Genomic DNA, 19752 nt, shown 5'->3' on the forward strand with positions numbered 1-19752 from the left:
GTGATATTTTAGAAATAACTTGAAAACCATTGAGCATTTATTCATTTGATTCTTTTGAGGATTTGATTGCTAATATGATGTGTATGGGTCTTGTCTATATATATTTAAAAAAAAAAACACAATAACAAAGTGGTGTACATGTGATTTTAACCATGGCTAAAAAGTTTATATATGGAGGAAATTTCTATGATTTCCATAACCCTTTTTTTGGGAGTGTTTCTCCAAAATATGGAGCAAATTCTGAATAGGCTCTCGACAAATTATATCATGCATCATATCCATGCAAAACACCATATTGTACGCAGTCGAGGTCTTGGATAAACAGCAGCATTACCTGCCTGGCTGCCTCACTGGGAGCTCTACACGGATTCGAGTCCTCAATGAGACAAAAAAGTATAAAGGAAAGTTTTGTGGTGCTTACCAACATAATCATCATGTCATGCGGACTGTATGTATCGCTGTTGGAATGTGACGCGTGGTTGTGGATAGTGGTCAAATGCACTGTTTATGCGGTAACGATAAGGGAGCGTCATCGTAGTTCCGTTTTCTGTTTGTTCTAAATTTGTTAATTAGGGTAAATGAAGTGTTTATATTAAGTAATAGTTTGGGCGGGTTCAGTGTTTGTGTTACTGGGCCATGGGTTTGGGGCTCCAGTAGTTGGATTTTGGCATTTTGAGTTGTAATACTAATTTAGTCTAGTAGTGTTATAACAAAAAATAATGAAAATGACTTTTTGGCATAGTTGTCAGAACCGAATCGATAATCGAACCGGTCAAATTATTGGTTTACTGGTTTATTGGTTCAACCGATAAATCACTGGTTGAACCAATAAAATCGGTCTCACGTAAATATAAAATATAAAATAGTTAAAAACTTAAAATTAAAATTTGAAATACATATTGTTCATACCCTGGCCCAACGCACAGGTCCAGGTCCAAACGAAAGGCCCAACACAAAGGATTGAGCCTCATCCTATACCGACCTTCCCCTGTAGAAGTCGGTTCTTGACACGACTTGCTCTAAAGAAGTCGGGAACGAAGATTAGCTGGCAGATAGGCACTCATTCAAATGAGTAACTGCCCCTAAAATCTCTCAACCCACTTCCAGGAGCCATATCTCAACTTCCCTAAGATAAAGGAACGGTTATCCACCTTAAAAGGTGGAACTACTTCAATGGTGGTTATTGGCTCACCACTATAAATACACTAACACCCCTCTCAAGTATCGCTAAGTCCCAATATTCTCTAAACCTGCTTACGCCCTTGCTGACTTAGGCATCAGAGTGTTTTTGCAGGTACCACCCCCCGCTCATTCATACTCACAAGTCGGACGGAGGCCCAGAAGCGTGATCCATTGCGAAGGCTTTCCTCCTCAGACGATCGGGCCAACCTAACGAGTCCATCCCATTAATCTCCGGTTACCCATCGTAACATTGGCGCCGTTGCCGGGGACCCGAGAGATCAACCAATGATGGCGGACAAGTCACCAGAAGACGGTCATACGGCGTCTGATTCCGAACAAGAAAACCTGGATACCGGAAACAACGACGCGGACCTAACCCTTCACCAGGGAACCAACGACCAAGATAGAGAAGGCACCTCCGGGTTAAAAAACCCAAAGATGAACTCTTCGGAGGGACGCGAATCAGGAAAAGAAGGGCCGCCCCATGCGATCGAGCTAATGGGATTAGTCCATGACCACCATGGTCGTTTGGAACAGCTGGAACAGGAGCTGGAATGACAAAGGGAGGCAGAGAGGAATCTAAGGGAGGAAATGGCGCGACGAAAAGAGTTAGAGGAAAAACTCTTAAAACTAGAATCCTCCCTTAGAGGTCGGAACTCCCGAGACGATCGAGAAGAGTCGCCCCTGGGAGGGGAGGATCCATTCAGTGAGGACATAATGAGGACAAAAGTTCCAAGAAACTTCAAAAGCCCTGATATGAACCTCTATGACGGAACCACGGACCCAAAGCATAATTTAAGCAATTTCAAAAGTTGGATGTATCTGGCTGATGCTTCTGATGCAACTCGCTGCAAAGCTTTTCCGACCACCCTATCAAAAGCAGCGATGAAGTGGTTCGATAGCCTTCCTCCAAGGTCGGTTACCAGCTTTGAGGACCTCTCGAGAAAGTTCTTAGTGAGATTCTCTATCCAGAAGGATAAAGTAAAGCATGCACCGAGCCTCCTGGGAATAAAGCAGGAGGTCGGAGAACCTCTACGGGACTATATGGAAAGGTTCAACAAAGCGTGCTTGGAGATTCAAGACCTGCCCACTGAGGCAGTCATCATGGGGCTAGTAAATGGACTTAGAGAAGGTCCCTTTTCGCAGTCCATATCAAAAAGGCACCCCACCTCCTTGAGTGATGTACAAGAAAGAGCAGAAAACTACATCAACATGGAGGAGAATGCCAGACTAAGAGAGCCGAGTTGGCGACCTGGGCACCCCCACTCGATAAAAGAGAAAGAAAGAGAGCCCAAGAAAAAAGAAGAGCTCGGTCTTGACAGACCGAGGAAATATCACTCTTATACTCCTCTAAAAGTTTCCATAGTGGATGTATATAGAGAAATCTGCGATACTGAAAGACTGCCGCCTCCCAGGCCCATTAAAAATAAAAAGGGAGGAAGTTGCAGCGATTACTGTGAATACCATAAGATCTATGGTCACTCAACAAATGATTGCTACGACCTCAAAAATGTGATAGAAAAGCTGGCCAGAGAAGGCCGACTTGATAGGTATCTCATGGAAAGGTCGGACAATCATGGGAAAAGAAAGCGAGATGACGGGGACAGAAGAGATCCACCACCACAAACCCCCGAGAGACACATACATATGATCTCGGGAGGATTTGCGGGAGGAGGACTCACCAAGTCATCTCGCAAGAGACACCTCAAGCGAGTCTACCAGGTCGGGAGCGAATCACCCGACCTCCCTACTATCTCATTTACAAAGGAGGATGGACAAGGAGTAATCCCTGGACACGATGATCCAGTGGTGATAACCATGATCCTAGCCAATGCCCACCTCCACAGAACTCTAGTAGATCAAGGGAGTTCAGCAGACATCCTTTTCAAGTCCGCGTTCGACAAACTAGGGTTGGATGAAAATGAGTTAAGAGCCTACCCCGATACCTTGTACGGACTAGGTGACACGCCAATAAAATCACTGGGATTTTTACCCCTCCACACGACCTTCGGAAAGGGGGAAAAATCTAAAACTCTGAGCATAGACTTTATAGTCATCGACGTGGGGTCAGCATATAATGCCTTAATTGGCAGAGCTACCCTAAATCGACTCGGAGCAGTGGTGTCTACCCCTCATCTTTGCATGAAATTCTCGACATTTGCGGGGATAGCAACGGTACGGGGAGACCAGAAATTGGCAAGAAAATACTACAATGAAAGCCTGAACCTGAGAGGAAAAAGCAAGGAAGTCCACACCATAGAGCTCAGCGGCGCGAGAGTCAAAGAAGAGCTGCGTCCGCAACTAGGAGGAAAAACTGAAGAAGTACAGGTCGGCGAAGAGGAAGGAAAAAATACCAACATAGGAGCCGACCTAGAAGAAAACCTAAAGCAAAGGTGACAAAACTCAGAGATAACTCTGACCTCTTTGCCTGGAAAGCTTCCGACATGCTTGGGATAGACCCCGAGCTCATGTCCCATAGGCTCTCGGTAAATCCGGGGTCACGACCCGTACAATAGCGAAGGCGTAAGATGGGCCCAGAATGAGCTCAAGCGGTGGATGAGTAGGTACAAGCTCTTCTGGAAGCTGACTTCATCAGAGAAGTCAAATATCCAACATGGTTAGCAAATGCAGTGCTAGTCAAGAAGCAAAACGGCAAGTGGAGGATGTGCATCGACTATACCGACCTGAATAAAGCATGTCCCAAAGACCCATATCCACTTCCAAGCATTGATACTCTAGTAGACTCCAGTTCGGGGTATCAATACTTGTCGTTTATGGACGCCTACTCGGGATACAACCAAATCCCGATGTACAAGCCGGACCAGGAAAAGACATCATTCATCACGTCTAGAGCAAATTATTGCTACGTGGTCATGCCTTTTGGATTAAAAAACGCAGAGACCACGTACCAAAGGCTGATGAACAAGGTGTTTGCTCCCCACCTCGGGAACTTAATGGAAGTCTACGTAGACGACATGCTGGTGAAAACCCAGGAAGAAGCCGACCTCTTAACAGACCTCTCTCAAGTTTTCAACACCATAAGGTTGCATGGGATGGGGCTAAATCCCACAAAATGCACCTTCGCGGTGGAGGCTGGAAAGTTTCTAGGATTTATGCTAACCCAAAGGGGGATCGAAGCAAATCCCGACAAGTGCAAAGCCATCCTAGAAATGAAAAGTCCGACTTGCTTAAGAGAGGTTCAACAACTGAACGGCCGACTTGCAGTCATCTCCAGGTTCTTGGCAGGATCAGCATTAAGATCCCTTCCACTGTTCTCTCTACTAAGAAAGGGATGCCAGTTCGAATGGACTCCAGAATGCGAAGAAGCATTCCAGGAGTTCAAAAGGTTCTTGAGCCAACCTCCAATCCTGACCCGACCTCTAGTTAGGGAAGAGCTCGTCCTATATTTGTCTGTAGCAGACAAAGCTGTAGCATCAACCCTGATACGAGAAGATGAGGTCGGGCAGCATCCAGGGTACTTCACCAGCAAAGTTCTACAAGGCCCTGAAATAAGGTACCACAAACTAGAGAAGTTTGCTTACTCCTTAGTAATAGCCTCACGAAGGTTACGGCCTTACTTCCAAGCCCACACAATTAGAATCCGAATGAACTAACCTATGAAGCAAATCCTCCAAAAGACGAAATGTTGCAGGGAGAATGGTTCAGTGGGCGATAGAGCTCTCCGAGTTCGACTTGAAGTATGAAACTCGGACGGCAATTAAAGCCCAATGCCTCACTAACTTCATAGCGGAGTACACGGGAGACCAGGAAGAAAAGCCAACTACATGGGAACTATACGTAGATGGATCCTCAAACAAGACAGGAAGCGGTGCAGGCATAATACTGGTTAATGAAAGAGGAACACAAATAGAGGTTTTCCTCAAATTTGAATTTCCAGCTTCTAATAATCAGGCAGAATATGAAGCCCTGATCGCAGGTTTGAAGCTGGCAGAAGAGGTCGGCGCAACAAAAGTGATGATATTCAGTGACTCCCAAGTAGTGACCTCCCAGATAAATGGAGAGTATTAGGCCAAAGACCCAAATATGAAGAGATACTTGGAAAAAACTCTGGAGCACCTCGGGCGGTTTGCAGAAACCGAGATCAGGCATATAACTCGGGATCTTAATAGCAGAGCAGACGCCCTTTCCAAGTTAGCAAGTACCAAACCAGGGGAGAATAATAGAAGCTTGATCCAGGAAACTCTCCAAGAATCCTCTGTGGTGAAAGCAGAGGACAGACAAGATGTCCTTGAAGTGACCAGGCTAAACCTCGGATGGATGAACCCCTTGGTCGAGTACCTAAAATTCGACATCCTCCCCAAAGAGGAAAAAAAGGCCAAGAAAATCCAAAGGGAAGCACAATACTACACTCTGGTGAAAAATATCCTCTATAAAAGAAGAATATCAACACCATTGCTAAAGTGCGTATCGACCTCAAGGACCGCTGAAGTACTAGAGGAGGTTCATAATGGGATCTGCGGAAACTACCTCGGGGCCAAATCACTAGCCAGAAAAGTAATCTGAGCGGGGTTCTACTGGCCGACCTTGCAGAAAGATGCCACAGAATTTGTGAAGAAGTGCCAGCCATGCCAGATGCACGCAAATTTCCACGTGACTCCCCCCCGAAGAGCTCATCAGTATAACTTCTCCATGGCCCTTCACAAAATGGGGGATGGACATGTTAGGACCTTTTTCCCAGGCCCCAGGACAAGTCAAATACTTGATTGTGGGAATAGACTACTTCACAAAGTGGATAGAAGCAAAACCATTAGCCACCATCACGGCCCAGAGAAGTCGGAGGTTCCTCTACAAAAACATTATCACAAGGTATGGGATACCTCATTCCATCACCACAGATAATGGGACTGTTCATACCCTGGGTCGAGCTACCCGACCTGGGATGATTGGCGACAAAGCGACTGACCTCTTCAGGTCAGGCTACCCGACCTCTTCTCAAAGAGGTCGGCCAAATCAACAGGAGAGCCCAATAAAGGGCCCAAATAGAGGAACACGACCCAAATCCAAAGGCAATCCAAGCTTATAAAGATAAAGGTGGTTCCATTGAAGATAAGCTGGCCTCACTAGAAGATAAGATAAGATAAGATAACCAACTTATCTTATCTGGAAAGGTCACTCTACAACCACTATAAATACACTGGAGCACCTAGGTATAACTCATACTCTGATTCTACAAAAAACATGTTTAATACCCATGCTAACTTAAGCATCGGAGTCTCTTGCAGGTACCCCCACTCTCTGCTGACCAAGGATCAGCAGTGCAGCAAGTCCAACAAGTCAGACACAACAGCTCCGGCCGCCACCAGCCAGCCGGACACGCCATCTCTGACCAGTATAGAAAATCTCATCCGAGATCGACCTCCAGTTTCAAGTAACTCTCGGAACATTGGCGCCGTTGCCGGGGAACCTGGAAGTCATCCCATCACCATGGCGGACGACCATGACAACGACCACGATTCAGATCTAGAAGATAGAACACCACACAAAAATGCGGACACCACACTGAAAGATACCCCGGAATCCAACGGGGACAAAAACTCACCAAATCCGGGAGCAATAGAAGCGCTTCAAGATCGCTTAAAGCAACTTGAAAAAGAAACCCAACAACAACGAGAGATCGGAAAGGATCTACAAAGAGAGGTACGACGACGCCGAGAATTGGAAGAAAAACTACAGCAATTAGAAGCCGATATCAAATCAAAAGCTCCTCGGACCACTCCAGACGAAAATTCACGCAAAGAGCAAGACCCATTCACCAGGAAAATTATGAAAACCAAAATTTCAAAAGACTTCAAACTCCCGGATATGACTTTGTATGATGGCACCACAGATCCCAACCACCATCTCAGCAATTTCAGAAGCAGAATATACCTCACCGACGCCTCAGATGCCGTTCGCTGTAAAGCCTTTCCAACAACTCTCACGAAGACAACGATCAGATGGTTCGACAACCTACCTCCAAAGTCCATCTCAAACTTTGACGACCTGGCCAAAAAATTCCTAGCCAGATTCTCCATCCAGAAAGATAAGGCCAAGCACGCCCCCAGTTTACTAGGGATCAAGCAAGGAGATCGGGAGAGCCTCCGCAACTACATGGAAAGATTCAACAAAACATGCATGGACATACAAAGCTTACCAACAGAGGCTGCCATCATGGGACTCATCAATAACCTACGAGAGGGACCTTTTAGCCAATCTATATCAAAGAAGTACCCTACCTCCCTAGACGAAGTACAGGAGCGAGCAGAAAAATACATCAACATGGAAAAAAATGCTCGGTTGGGAGAAACCTCAAAATCTGGGGCCCCCTACCGAGATAAAGACAAGGAATCCAAAAGGAAAGAAGATCGAAAAGGGGAGAAAATAAAAAATACCATAATTACACTCCTCTCAGGGCATCCCTGGTCGACGTATACAAAGAAGTCTGTCATACAGAGAAAATCCCCCCAGCGCGGACACTCAAAGGCAAAAGGGGAGGAGGAAACCAGAATGAATACTGTGAATACCATCGAGTCCGAGGGCACTCCACCAACGAGTGCTTTGACTTAAAAAACATCATAGAAAAATTGGTGAGAGAAGGAAAATTAGATCGATTTCTGGCCACCCGAGATGAGGACCAAAGAAAGAGATGAAGGGACGAAGATGCCGGACGAACTGAACGATCACCTCGGACACCAGAAAGACATGTCCATATGATACACGGCGGATTCGTAGGAGGTGGGATCTCCAAATCATCTCGCAAAAGACATCTCAAAGAAGTATATCATGTCAAGGAAAAGGAGGAAGCACCCGACATCCCTGCAATAACATTCACTAAAGAGGACGCATCCGGCATCATCTTGGGACACGACGATCCCATGGTCATCACTATCATACTGGCAAACGCCAATCTACACCGCACATTAATAGACCAAGGGAGTTCTGCCGACATCTTATTCAAAACAGCCTTCGACAAACTCGGCTTAGAAGAAAAGGAACTTAGAGCATACCCGAACAGTCTGTTCGGACTAGGAGATACCCCGGTACAACCACTGGGATACATATCGCTACACACAACCTTCGGAAAAGGGAATCAATCCAGGACCCTCAAAATAGACTACATTGTGGTCGACGTAAGTTCAGCCTACAATGCTCTAATAGGTCGGACAACTCTCAATCAACTCGGTGCAATAGTCTCGACTCCACATCTATGCATGAAATTCCCAACTACAGAGGGGATAGCCACGATAAAAGCAGATCAAAAGATGGCACGCCGCTGTTATAACGAAAGTCTAAACCTCAGAGGCAAAGGAGAAGAGTTTCATACAATTGAGCTTGGCGAAGTTCAGCGACGAGAAGAACTCCGTCCACAGCCAGAAGGCGAGATAGAGAAGGTTCAGATCGGAGATACCCCGGACAAAACAACTAACATCGGAACGATCCTAAGAGGAGACTCAAAAGAATTATTGATACAATTCTTACGAGATAATGTCGATCTCTTCGCATGGAAAGCCGCAGACATGCCAGGCATAGACCCCAAGCTAATGTGCCACAAGTTGGCGGTCTATCCAGGATCTCGGTTGGTGCAGCAGAGACGAAGAAAACTTGGGCCAGAGCGATCCCAAGTTGTGGAAGAACAGGTGCAAGCACTACTGGAAGTAGGATTCATAAGAGAAGTCAAGTACCCACTATGGCTAGCCAACGTCGTCTTGGTGAGAAAATCAAATGGGAAGTGGCGAATGTGCACCGATTACACTGATCTCAACAAAGCCTGCCCAAAAAATCCTTACCCACTCCCAAGTATCGACGCTCTAGTAAATGCTTCCTCCGGATATAGATACCTCTCGTTTATGGACGCATACTCAGGATACAACCAAATTTCCATGTATCCACCAGATCAAGAAAAGACCTCGTTTTTAACGCCGAAAGCAAATTATTGCTACATCGTGATGCCTTTCGGTCTCAAGAACGCAGGAGCTACTTATCAAAGACTAATGAATAAAGTCTTCTCAGATCACATCGGAAAAATCATAGAAGTCTATGTGGACGACATGTTGATAAAGACACAAAGCGAAGATACATTATTGTCCGACCTGGCTCAAGTGTTCGACACTATAAGGAAGCATGACATGCGACTCAATCCCGCAAAATGCATCTTTGCAGTAGAAGCAGGCAAATTCTTAGGTTTCATGCTCACACAAAGAGGAATTGAAGCAAACCCGGATAAATGTCAAGCCATACTCAACATGAAGAGCCCCACCTGTGTCAAAGAAATACAGCAACTCAACGGGAGATTGGCCGCCCTATCCAGATTCTTAGCAGGGGCAGCGATAAGATCTTTCCCTTTCTATGATACTTTAAGGAAGGGAAAGTAGTTCGAATGGACGACAGAATGTGAACAAGCCTTCCAAGACTTCAAGGAATTCTTAGGACAGCCGCCTATCTTATCTCGACCACGAGAAGGAGAACCGCTCATATTATATCTCGCAGTAGGAAGCCAGGCAATAGCCTTAGCACTAGTCAGAGAAGACAAAAATGGGCAACAACCCGTCTACTTCATTAGCAAAGCGCTACAGGGATCCGAGCTGAACTACCAGAAAATAGAAAAATTTGCCTATACTCTCATCCTAACATCTCAACGACTTCGCCCATACTTCCAGGCTCACACCATTAAGGTTCGAACTAACCAGCCCATAAAAGGAATACTGCAGAAAACAGATTTAGCAGGCAGAATTTTACAATGGGCAGTTGAGTTATCAGAGTTCGACCTCCAATATGAAGCTCGGACGGCCATCAAATCACAGTATCTGGCCGACTTTATCGCAGAATTCACAGATGCCCTGGAAACCCCCACAGAATGGAATCTCTATGTGGACGGTTCTTCAAATAAAACTGGAAGCGGTGTAGGTGTGATAATAGAAAGCAACCAAGGAACCCATGTTGAGCTCTCCCTCAAGTTCGGGTTCCCGGCCTCAAACAACCAGGCGGAATATGAAGCGTTATTAGCTGGTTTGAAGCTGGCTAAAGAGGTTGGAGATCAAAAACTCAACATTTACAGCGACTCACAAGTAGTCACCTCACAGATAACAGGGAGCTATCAAGCCAAAGATCCCACCATGAAAAAGTATTTGGATAAAATCAAGGGACAGCTCAGACAACTCGGGGAATATAAGATCTGCCACATACCCCGCGAATAAAATGCCCGAGCTGACGCACTCTCAAAACTAGCCAGCACCAAACCAGGGGGCAACAATAGAAGTCTCATCCAAGAAATGCTACAGAACCCATCAATCTCGGAAGAGGAAAAAGTCCTAGCCATAACAAGTCAGGACCAAGGTTGGATGACCCCCATAATCAACTACCTCAAAGCAGGAACACTCCCTACAGAAGAAAAGGAGGCAAAGAGGTTAAAAAGGGAGACACAGTACTACACCATCATAAACAACATCCTGTACAAAAGAGGGATCTCAATACCATTACTAAAATGCGTGCCGACCTGCAACACAAGGGAAGTGCTAGAAGAAGTACACGGCGGCATTTGTGGTAATCATCTCAGAGCACGAGCTCTCGCCAAAAAAGTACTCCGGACGGGATTTTATTGGCCAACTCTACAGAAAGAAGCTACAGAATTTGTAAAGAAATGTCCACCATGTCAGAAACATGCCAACTTTTACATCGCCCCGCCAGAAGAGCTCATCAGCGTGACTTCGCCTTGGCCATTTGCAAAATGGGGACTCGATCTTCTCGGCCCCTTCTCTCAGGGGTCAGGACAAGTTAAATTTCTCATAGTAGGGGTAGACTATTTCACAAAGTGGATCGAGGCAGAGCCCCTAGCCAACGCCACCGCCCATAGAAGCCGGAAATTCTTATATAGAAACATTGTCACAAGGTTTGAGATTCCATATTCAATAACCACAGACAATGGCACTCAATTCACAGATGCAGGCTTCAGAAAACTAGTAGCCGACTTAAATATAAAGCACCAGTACACCTCCGTTGAACACCCACAAGCTAATGGACAGGCCAAAGCCGCCAACAAAGTTATATTGGCTGGGTTAAAACGGAGATTACAAGATGCAAAAGGAGCTTGGGCAGAAGAGCTCCCACAAGTCCTATGGGCGTATCGAACGACGCCACATTCCACCACTAAGGAATCCCCCTTCCGGCTAGCATATGGAATAGAAGCAATGATCCCAGTGGAGATTGAGGAATGATCGCCTAGAGTGGTTCATTACAATGAGGGAGCAAACTCCCAACTTCAGAGGGAAGAGCTCGACCTACTACTTGAAATCCAAGAAAGAGCTCGGATTAGGGAAGAAGCACTAAAGCGTTGAATGGCTTCCAGATATAATCAAAGGGTAGTTCTGAGAAGTTTCGTGGAGAATGATCTCATCCTAATCCGAAATGATATTGGAACAACTCGACCAGGAGAAGGAAAGCTGGCAGCTAACTGGAAAGGACCCTACCGAGTGGTAGAAGTACTTGGGAAGGGCTACTACAGACTGTCCGAACTCGATGGACGAGAGCTTCCCAGATCATGGCACGCCTGCAACCTAAGAAGGTACTATAGTTAGAAAAAGTAAAAGATCTCATTATTGGATGCACTCTTTTTCCTGAAAGGGTTTTTTAACGAGGCACCAAGTTGAGACTCAGACACTATCCGACTTAAAGGGATGAAAAATTCCCACATGTATATATTTGCACTTTCCTTTGAATAAAATATATTTTAGATATTCTACAAGATTTCAAGACGCATTAATCTGAAGCATTCATCGTCCAATTATAAAGCAACAGATTGGCAGAAAGTGAAAAACAATTTCACTGCACGATCACGATAAAGATAATCGTCCGATAAAGGTGAAAACGCAATTCACCTAAAAGACGATCTAAAGATAACAACCACTTCCTACAAATCGGCAAAGATGAACACAGAATAATGTAAGAAGTTATCGAAAGCAATCCGAAAAAGAACCTGACGAGGTCTTATGGATTGTTAAATAATAACTTAAAGACTGGCCGACGTTAAGAAGTCAGACCAAGTCAAACCAAGTTATAAGTAAACCCTGAAAAGAGGTCTGGCCAACCCTATTAAAGAGGATTACTTTAATTAGAAGGGCCCGACATGACAAAGTCAGCCCAAAATGAAAAAGTTATAAAAGTAATCCCTGAAAGAGACCTGACAAAGGTCCAAGAAAGAGGATTACAAAAATAACTTAGAAGAGATCGACCTAATGAAGTCAGTCTCCTACAACAAAAAGTTATAGAAGTAATCCCTGAAAGAGACCTGACAAAGGTCCAAGAAAGAGGATTACAAAAATAACTTAGAAGAGATCGACCTAACGAAGTCGGTCTCCTACAACAAAAAGTTATAGAAGTAATCCCTGAAAGAGACCTGACAAAGGTCCAAGAAAGAGGATTACAAAAATAACTTAGAAGAGATCGACCTAACGAAGTCGGTCTCCTACAACAAAAAGTTATAGAAGTAATCCCTGAAAGAGACCTGACAAAGGTCCAAAAAAGAGGATTACAAAAAATAACTTAGAAGAGATCGACCTAACGAAGTCGGTCTCCTACAAAAACCAAGTTATAAAAGTAATCCCTAAAAGAGACCTGACAAAGGTCCAAGAAAGAGGATTACAGAAATAACTGGAAAGAGGACCAACGTAAAAAAATCGGTTATGAAATGCTAAAAATACAAGCAAGAGCAAGAAAACCGAAAAAGCAAGTTGGACCCACAACCTCAAAGGATCAAAGCTATAAACAATAAAGTACAAAGCAATCCAAAGAGGTCGAGCCGCAAGGTTTCAACACTCTCAGAGAACAGAAGAGATACCAAGTTATAAAGCTTCAGAGGCCACCAAAATTTACCTCAAAAGGCTAGCTAGCTACTTTTGTTTTTCAAAGAAAAAGTTGCTAGGCAAGAAACTAGAAAATGTCAGCAATTAACAAAACAAAGTTTAAAAGTCCACAAGCCGGGCCAGCTGCATAAATATCCAGAGAGAGATCAGCAAACATCAGGAGCCTTCTTGGCAGCATCAGGACAAGGAGAAGGAGGGCGAGTCTGAATGGGCACAGCATCCACAGTTCCATCCTCCCGGTTCAGAATTTGGCAATCTGGATCGGCTACAACCGGAGGAGTTGAAGAAGTCGACAATTTGACAGAGGACACAGGGGGAGGTTCAACATCATCATCCTCATCATCAGGGACAATCTTGCCATCCCTGACAACGTTATCCAGGCTGAAGAGGGTAAGGTCGGCCTCAGGAGCAATAACCCGAACTTGTTCCTTCAGGTTCTCGTAAGCACAGTTACGCTGCCAACAAGATGACCTTGAAGCTCGGAGTAATCAGCTCGGGCATTCTCCAACTCCTCCCTCAGGCGCACAACCTCCCGATAAGATGTCACATAACTGTCCTTATGTCTCATAGCCGTATCCTCGGCTAGCCTCACCGAAGCCGCCAGAGAGAGGGAACTCGCCTTCTCATTCTCCAGATCCTTCTCCAACTTGGCTACCTTTACCTCAAGCTCTTCCTTCAGGCCTTTCATCTGGTCGAACTCCTGTTTAGCCTCTTCCATAAATTCCTTAGTGGCATGGAGAGGAAGATTCTGAGCAGTTCGGTACAGAGCACCCCCCATATACGCCATCTTAACGCTGTTTCGGGTCATAAATTCCAAATGATGAAGGATGGACACATCGTCCATGGAAAGGGCACCATAGGGACCGATTTGCTGATCCACAAATTCAATTGCATTAAAATCGGGAGCATCAAGGTTGAAAGGCTCAGCTGTTTTTTGTTTCTTATTGGGAGGAGCGCCAGAAGGAGCGGCAGAAGTTGGGTGAGGGTCAGCCAGACGAACTCGGGGAGTGGGGATCACCTTCCTCGCCCCAGGAGAACTCGGCATGGACGACTTCACACGCACTTGGGAAGATCCCTCCCCGGCCGCCTTGGCCGAGATATTTTTAGCAGCAGTCGCCTTCTGTGCTCTTTTAAAAGCCTTTATAGATTCATTATTCTTCATTGCCTCTGCAAATAAAACACAACAGTAAGAAATTAAGCTGCAAGTCGGAAATGCATTTACGAGCAATATAAACAGATAATAAAGGGAAAATCAGGAACGCAAAATACCCAGCTCAGTTTGAAGTTGAGAGGGAGCAACATTACAGGACCATAACAGGTTGGTCTCAAATTCAGTGAAAGGAAGGGTGATACCCAGCTGACCAAAGAAGAAGTCATAAGCATAGAAAAAAGGGCGATCTCTAACAACCCGAGTAGAGAAACAAACTCTCTCTTCAGAAGATGAGGGACAAGTTCATAATTCTTCTCATCACCAGCATTACTACAGACCCTATGAAACTGCCTAAGCTGCGCATAAAACTCGGAATCAACCAAAGAGACACACATAAGAACCATTGAGTCCACCCAATCGGCTATGCCCTCGGAAATCTGGGAAGGCATCTCTACAACGTTATTACGAGAAGATATGAGACCAACTAATCCTACAATAAGAAAAGAAGACAGGATTACCAAAAACATCTCGGACGAGGGGCAAAACAACTCGACCAATATGATACAGGCGAACAAACAGAAAAGGAAAACCCCAAGACTCAAACCAAAGTCCTGGGGCATCCTTTAGAGGTAGTAACAAAGCAAGGTTTCAGGAAATTTCTACAGCTTACGTCCCGGCACTCATCAAACAAGAAAATAAGGTTTCAAATGAAACAAAGGAAGTAAAAAAACAAAGTCATCTAAGTCACTTCCTTTCTACAGTCTATCAACAAAAAAAAAAATAGTTAAACATCAAAAAATGCCAAGCAGAAAATCATCAAAGACGCAATCTTTTTCAGAATCAAGCAAAACCATCATCGAAGGTGCAAGCAGAAACGGCGACAACATGCAAAAGCCCTAAAAAAGATTCAAGCAACAAGAAAAGCAAAAAGATTCGCACCAAAAACGAAGAAATTCCAGAACACGCAACAATCAGGCACAGTAAAAGCTGAAAGATCCAAATTTTCTCTGAGCAAAATCAAACTTTCTAAAAACAGACATATAAAGAAACAGAGGAAGAAAAATCAAACCTGGAGAATAGAAGAAAACCTCGAAAGAAAGCTGAAGAGTAGAAGTAACAAAGCCACCCCTCGAAGTGGAAAACTGCGAAGATGGAAGGAGAAATATGGAAATCACCCCTCTTCCACGGAAAGCAGTAGCAAAACAGACGTTGTGGGAAGGAACTACGAACTCCAGGCAAGAAACAGAAAATGAGAGAGTAAAGGGAGAAGTTACAAAGAAGAGCGAAGAAGAGAAACCGTTTTTGATTGAGAAATTCAAAATAAAAAGCCAAAAGAAAACGGGGCAATTAATACCAATTAATGAAGGTATTAAACCCTCTCACGTTCCCAAGAACAAAGCGCTGATATAAAAGCGCGCGCTTTTAGAGGAAAACGTTCTATATTCAAAAGATTCTACAAAAGGAAGAAATCGACAAAATGCTTGAGTTCGGCTTCGTCAGAGAAGGACCGAAGTCAAAGACTCGACCTCAACAAAAAGACCGAGCTCAAGCAGGGGAACTGTTCATACCCTGGGTTGAGCTACCCGACCTGGGATGATTGGCGACAAAGCGACCGACCTCTTCTCAAAGAGGTCGGCCAAATCAACAGGAGAGCCCAATAAAGAGCCCAAATAGAGGAACACGACCCAAATCCAAAGGCAATCCAAGCCTATAAAGATAAAGGCGGTTCCATTGAAGATAAGCTGGCCTCACCAGAAGATAAGATAAGATAAGATAACCAACTTATCTTATCTAGAAAGGTCACTCTACAACCACTATAAATACACTGGAGCACCCAGGTATAACTCATACTCTGATTCTACAAAAAACCTGTTTAATACCCATGCTAACTTAAGCATCGGAGTCTCTTGCAGGTACCCCCCACCCTCTGCTGACCAAGGATCAGCAGTGCAGCAAGTCCAACAAGTCGGACACAACAGCTCTGGCCGCCACCAGCTAGCCGGACACGCCATCTCCGACCAGTATAGAAGATCTCATCCGAGATCGACCTCCAGTTTCAGGTAACTCTCGAAACAAGGACCCAATTCACCGACTCTACCTTTAGAAGCCTGGTAGCCAGTATGAAGATCAAACACCAATTCACCTCGGTGGAACATCCACAAGCAAATGGACAAGCTGAATCAGCCAACAAAGTCATACTGGCAGGACTAAAGAAAAGGCTATAAGATGCAAAAGGAGCCTGGGCTGAGGAGCTCCCACAAGTGTTATGGGCTTACCGAACGACGCCTCAATCTGCCACAGGGGAAACACCCTTCCGACTTGTCTATGGTGTAGAAGCCATGATACCAGTAGAAATTGACAAGCAAAGTCCAAGGGTGATCTTCCATGACGAGGTTAGAAACATACAGGGGCACAAGGAGGAGCTTGAACTGCTCCCTGAAGTTCGAGAACAAGCCCAGATAAGAGAAGTGGCATTGAAGCAGAGGATGACTACCAGATACAACAAAAAAGTCATTCAAAGAAGTTTCACCCCAGACGACTTGATCTTAATCAGAAACGACATTAGAGTCAACAAATCTGGGGAAGGAAAACTCGCTGCTAATTGGAAAGCACCATACAAAATTAGTGAGGTCTTAGGAAAAGGTTATTATAAGGTGACCGACTTAAACAGCACCGAGTTACCAAGGTCGTGGCATACTTGTAATATGAAAAGGTACTATAGTTAAAAGCGAACTCTACTCCCTGATGTACTCTTTTCCCAACTTCATGATTTTTTCCCAAAATAAAAGGGTTTTTTCTGAAGGGGGTTTTTAACGAGGCATTACAGTAAAAAACCCTTAGTAGCAGTAAAGTACCTTCACAAATAAAAAAAGATCTTTTACAATATCTCTTATAAATTCCTTCTCGCTTTCTTTCTTTCTACGAAACGCGCCGACTTAAGCTCGACAAAGCGTGAAAATCCCATGAACCGACCTAGATGGTCGTCAGGATAAAACGACGAGGTACAAGTTGGTGTAAAGAGGTTATAAAAGTCGATCATGGTAAACTCAGAAATTATCTGACTTACAAGTCGGAAAAACCGAGAAACAGAGAAATGCATTGCAAAAATAACCTAAGTCATAAGAACTCAATAAACCAAAAAATTGAGTATAAGGAATACCAAAAGGAGATCAGAAAACCTATTGAAAGCACCAAGGCAAAGGCTGTCCCTTGTCCTTAAGAAATTTCAAGAAAAAACTTCGAAAAAAGGACAGCCAGCCAATGAAAAGGTTTTTTCAAAAGGAAAGATCAAAAGGGTTCTTTTTCAAAACCTAAACAGACAAGCATGCGCACAACAAGACAAAGAAAGGTAACTTAAACCCTTATCCAAAAAATGGTATTTTTTGTTAACTTAAACCCTTATCCAAAAAGAGTATTTTTTGTTAACGGCCATAAAAGGCCGAGGAAATGTCAACAGAATACCACTACAATTCAAGAAAATAAATAGTTTAAAAAAGAGGGGACCCACAGGCCGGGCCCCCATATAGCCACAATCAATTTTTTTCAGTTAGGAAGGACGTCATCACCAGAGCCAGGAAGAGTAGTCGGAGCACCACCAGAGTCAGGAAGAGTAGTCAGAGCGCCATCAGGACCAGGGAGAGAAATATCCATAGGAGAAGGAGTGGAAGTTCCCGGAGCCTTCGAAGAACTCGGAGCATCCTTTGGTCGGGGAGGGGACTCCGTTATCCTCTGCTCCCGAGTCTTTAGATCAGATTCAGTGACATATTGGGGAGAGGGAGGAGAAACTATAGCCCTGTCGACCACGATCTTGTTCGGATCCAAGGGAGAGAGATCCAGGTCGGGAGCAAGGACTCCGACCTGTTCCTTAAAAATCCTCCATGCTTCTTCAGCCCCGTCAGCAATGGAGTCCTCCAACTCTGTATAGGCCTCCCGGACTCTCATCAAATCCTTCTTCACCTCCACAAGATCCTCAAACAGACTCGAGTAACTCTCCTGCGCCTTCTCCCTCAGGCCCTCCGCCATGGAACACTGGGCCTGCAGCTTCCTCTCCCTCTCCTGGAGACCATTCCTCCCTTCCTTCAACTTGGCGACCTCCTCCCTCAGCGCCTTCTCCTGCCCTTGATATAAGAGAAGCCTCCCCTCCAGCTCTTCAACCCTCGAGGATGAACCCAGAGAGCTAAGAGGAGTCTTCTCAAAAATATCAAGGAACTTTATGCACACCCCTGCCGCCCTGATACTCTCCTGAGCCAGAATAGTAAGGTGGTTTCAAACAAAAGCATCATCCATACCTATACGGGTATGAGGATAGATATGCCTCCGAACGAACTGAGGCGTATCCGCCTTAACCTCACCTTCAAAAGAAGAGCTAGACTCCAAAGTCTTGCGCTTCTTCTTTTTTGGTTCAGGGAAGATCGGGGAGGAGGGGACGGCAGAGAAGAAGCTGAGGAAGAAATGACAATGGGTTGGGTAGGGGTCCCCAAATTGCGAGAAGAGGGGGGAGGGGATGGAAGGGAAGAACCAGTTACCTTGGCACCGCCAACTCTGGCTCGGGACCTCGCCTTGGCCTCCTGAACTCTCTGGTAAGACTCCTTGGAATTCTTCTTTGCCATCTCTGTAAAAAACAATTGGGTAGCTAAAATCAGTAAAACAAGTCGGAAGAAACAAGTCAGAAAATATGATAAACAAACAGAAAGCTACCTAGTTGTGCCTGGACAAAGGTCGGAGACCCCTGGAGAAAATTTTTTGTATCCAGGTAGGGGGCTCTCCCCCATACTTCTCGGAGGAATCCCACAATGGCCGCCTCCACTTCATCCAAGTCATCCAAACCGTATTTTTCACAAGGGGAGGCCTCTAGCCAGTACAAAGGGAAGCGAGGGGAAGAATCCTCATCCAGGAAAAAGGGGTGGTGATCCTCTACAGCTTGAACTTTGAAAAAGTAATTTTTGAAGTCATGGAAGGATTCATCGAAAAGGGTGAAGACTCTCCGACCTTGTATAGCCCAAAAAGACACCCACTGTTGTTTGTTATTTTGCCCATTGAAGGGCTTAGTCATGTGGAAGAGGAGAAAGAAAATCCTCAGGGAAGTCGGAAAGTCCAAAGCATGGCTGATAAATTGGTAAATTTTCAGAAAACCCCAAGAATTAGGGTGAAGTTGGGTAGGAGCAACACGGCAGTGACGTAAAATGGCTATTTCAAAATCAGAAAAAGGAAGAAAAATACCAAAACGGGTAATCATGCTTTCATACATATAGAAAAAATGAGGGGCTGCCTCAGCAGCCCTCGCAAAGCAAACCCGATCTTCTGGACTCGGGACAATCAACTCGTACTTCGGCTCATCCTCATTAGAAGTACAAATTCTATGATGAGTGCGGAGGTTGGTGATAAAGTCAGTATCTACAAAGGGTTCCTCCCCCAGAACAGTGACATCCACCTATTGAGCAAGGGTTTCTATAGAAGACATTTTTTCCTAGAAAGGTATAGCGAAACCTACAAAGAAAAAAGAAAAAAGGATAAAAAACAGGGTCTCTAAGGGCCTGGAATCAAACAAGAGTCACTAAGAGCCTA

General features: G+C 44.8%; 1 protein-coding gene across 1 annotated transcript; it reads right to left on the reverse strand.

The window, feature by feature from the left end:
- Nucleotides 1-17730: 17730 nt before the first annotated feature.
- Nucleotides 17731-18213, reverse strand: LOC148563463 (uncharacterized). Its single transcript, XM_088487731.1, has one exon. The coding sequence runs from the start codon at nt 18208-18210 to the stop codon at nt 17731-17733; it is 480 nt and encodes a 159-aa protein (XP_088343857.1). The 5' UTR covers nt 18211-18213.
- Nucleotides 18214-19752: the final 1539 nt, after the last annotated feature.

This window comes from Arachis ipaensis, chromosome B5 (assembly GCF_059453495.1).
Source record: "Arachis ipaensis isolate K30076 ecotype BB chromosome B5, ASM5945349v1, whole genome shotgun sequence".
NCBI classification, from domain to species: domain Eukaryota; kingdom Viridiplantae; phylum Streptophyta; class Magnoliopsida; order Fabales; family Fabaceae; genus Arachis; species Arachis ipaensis.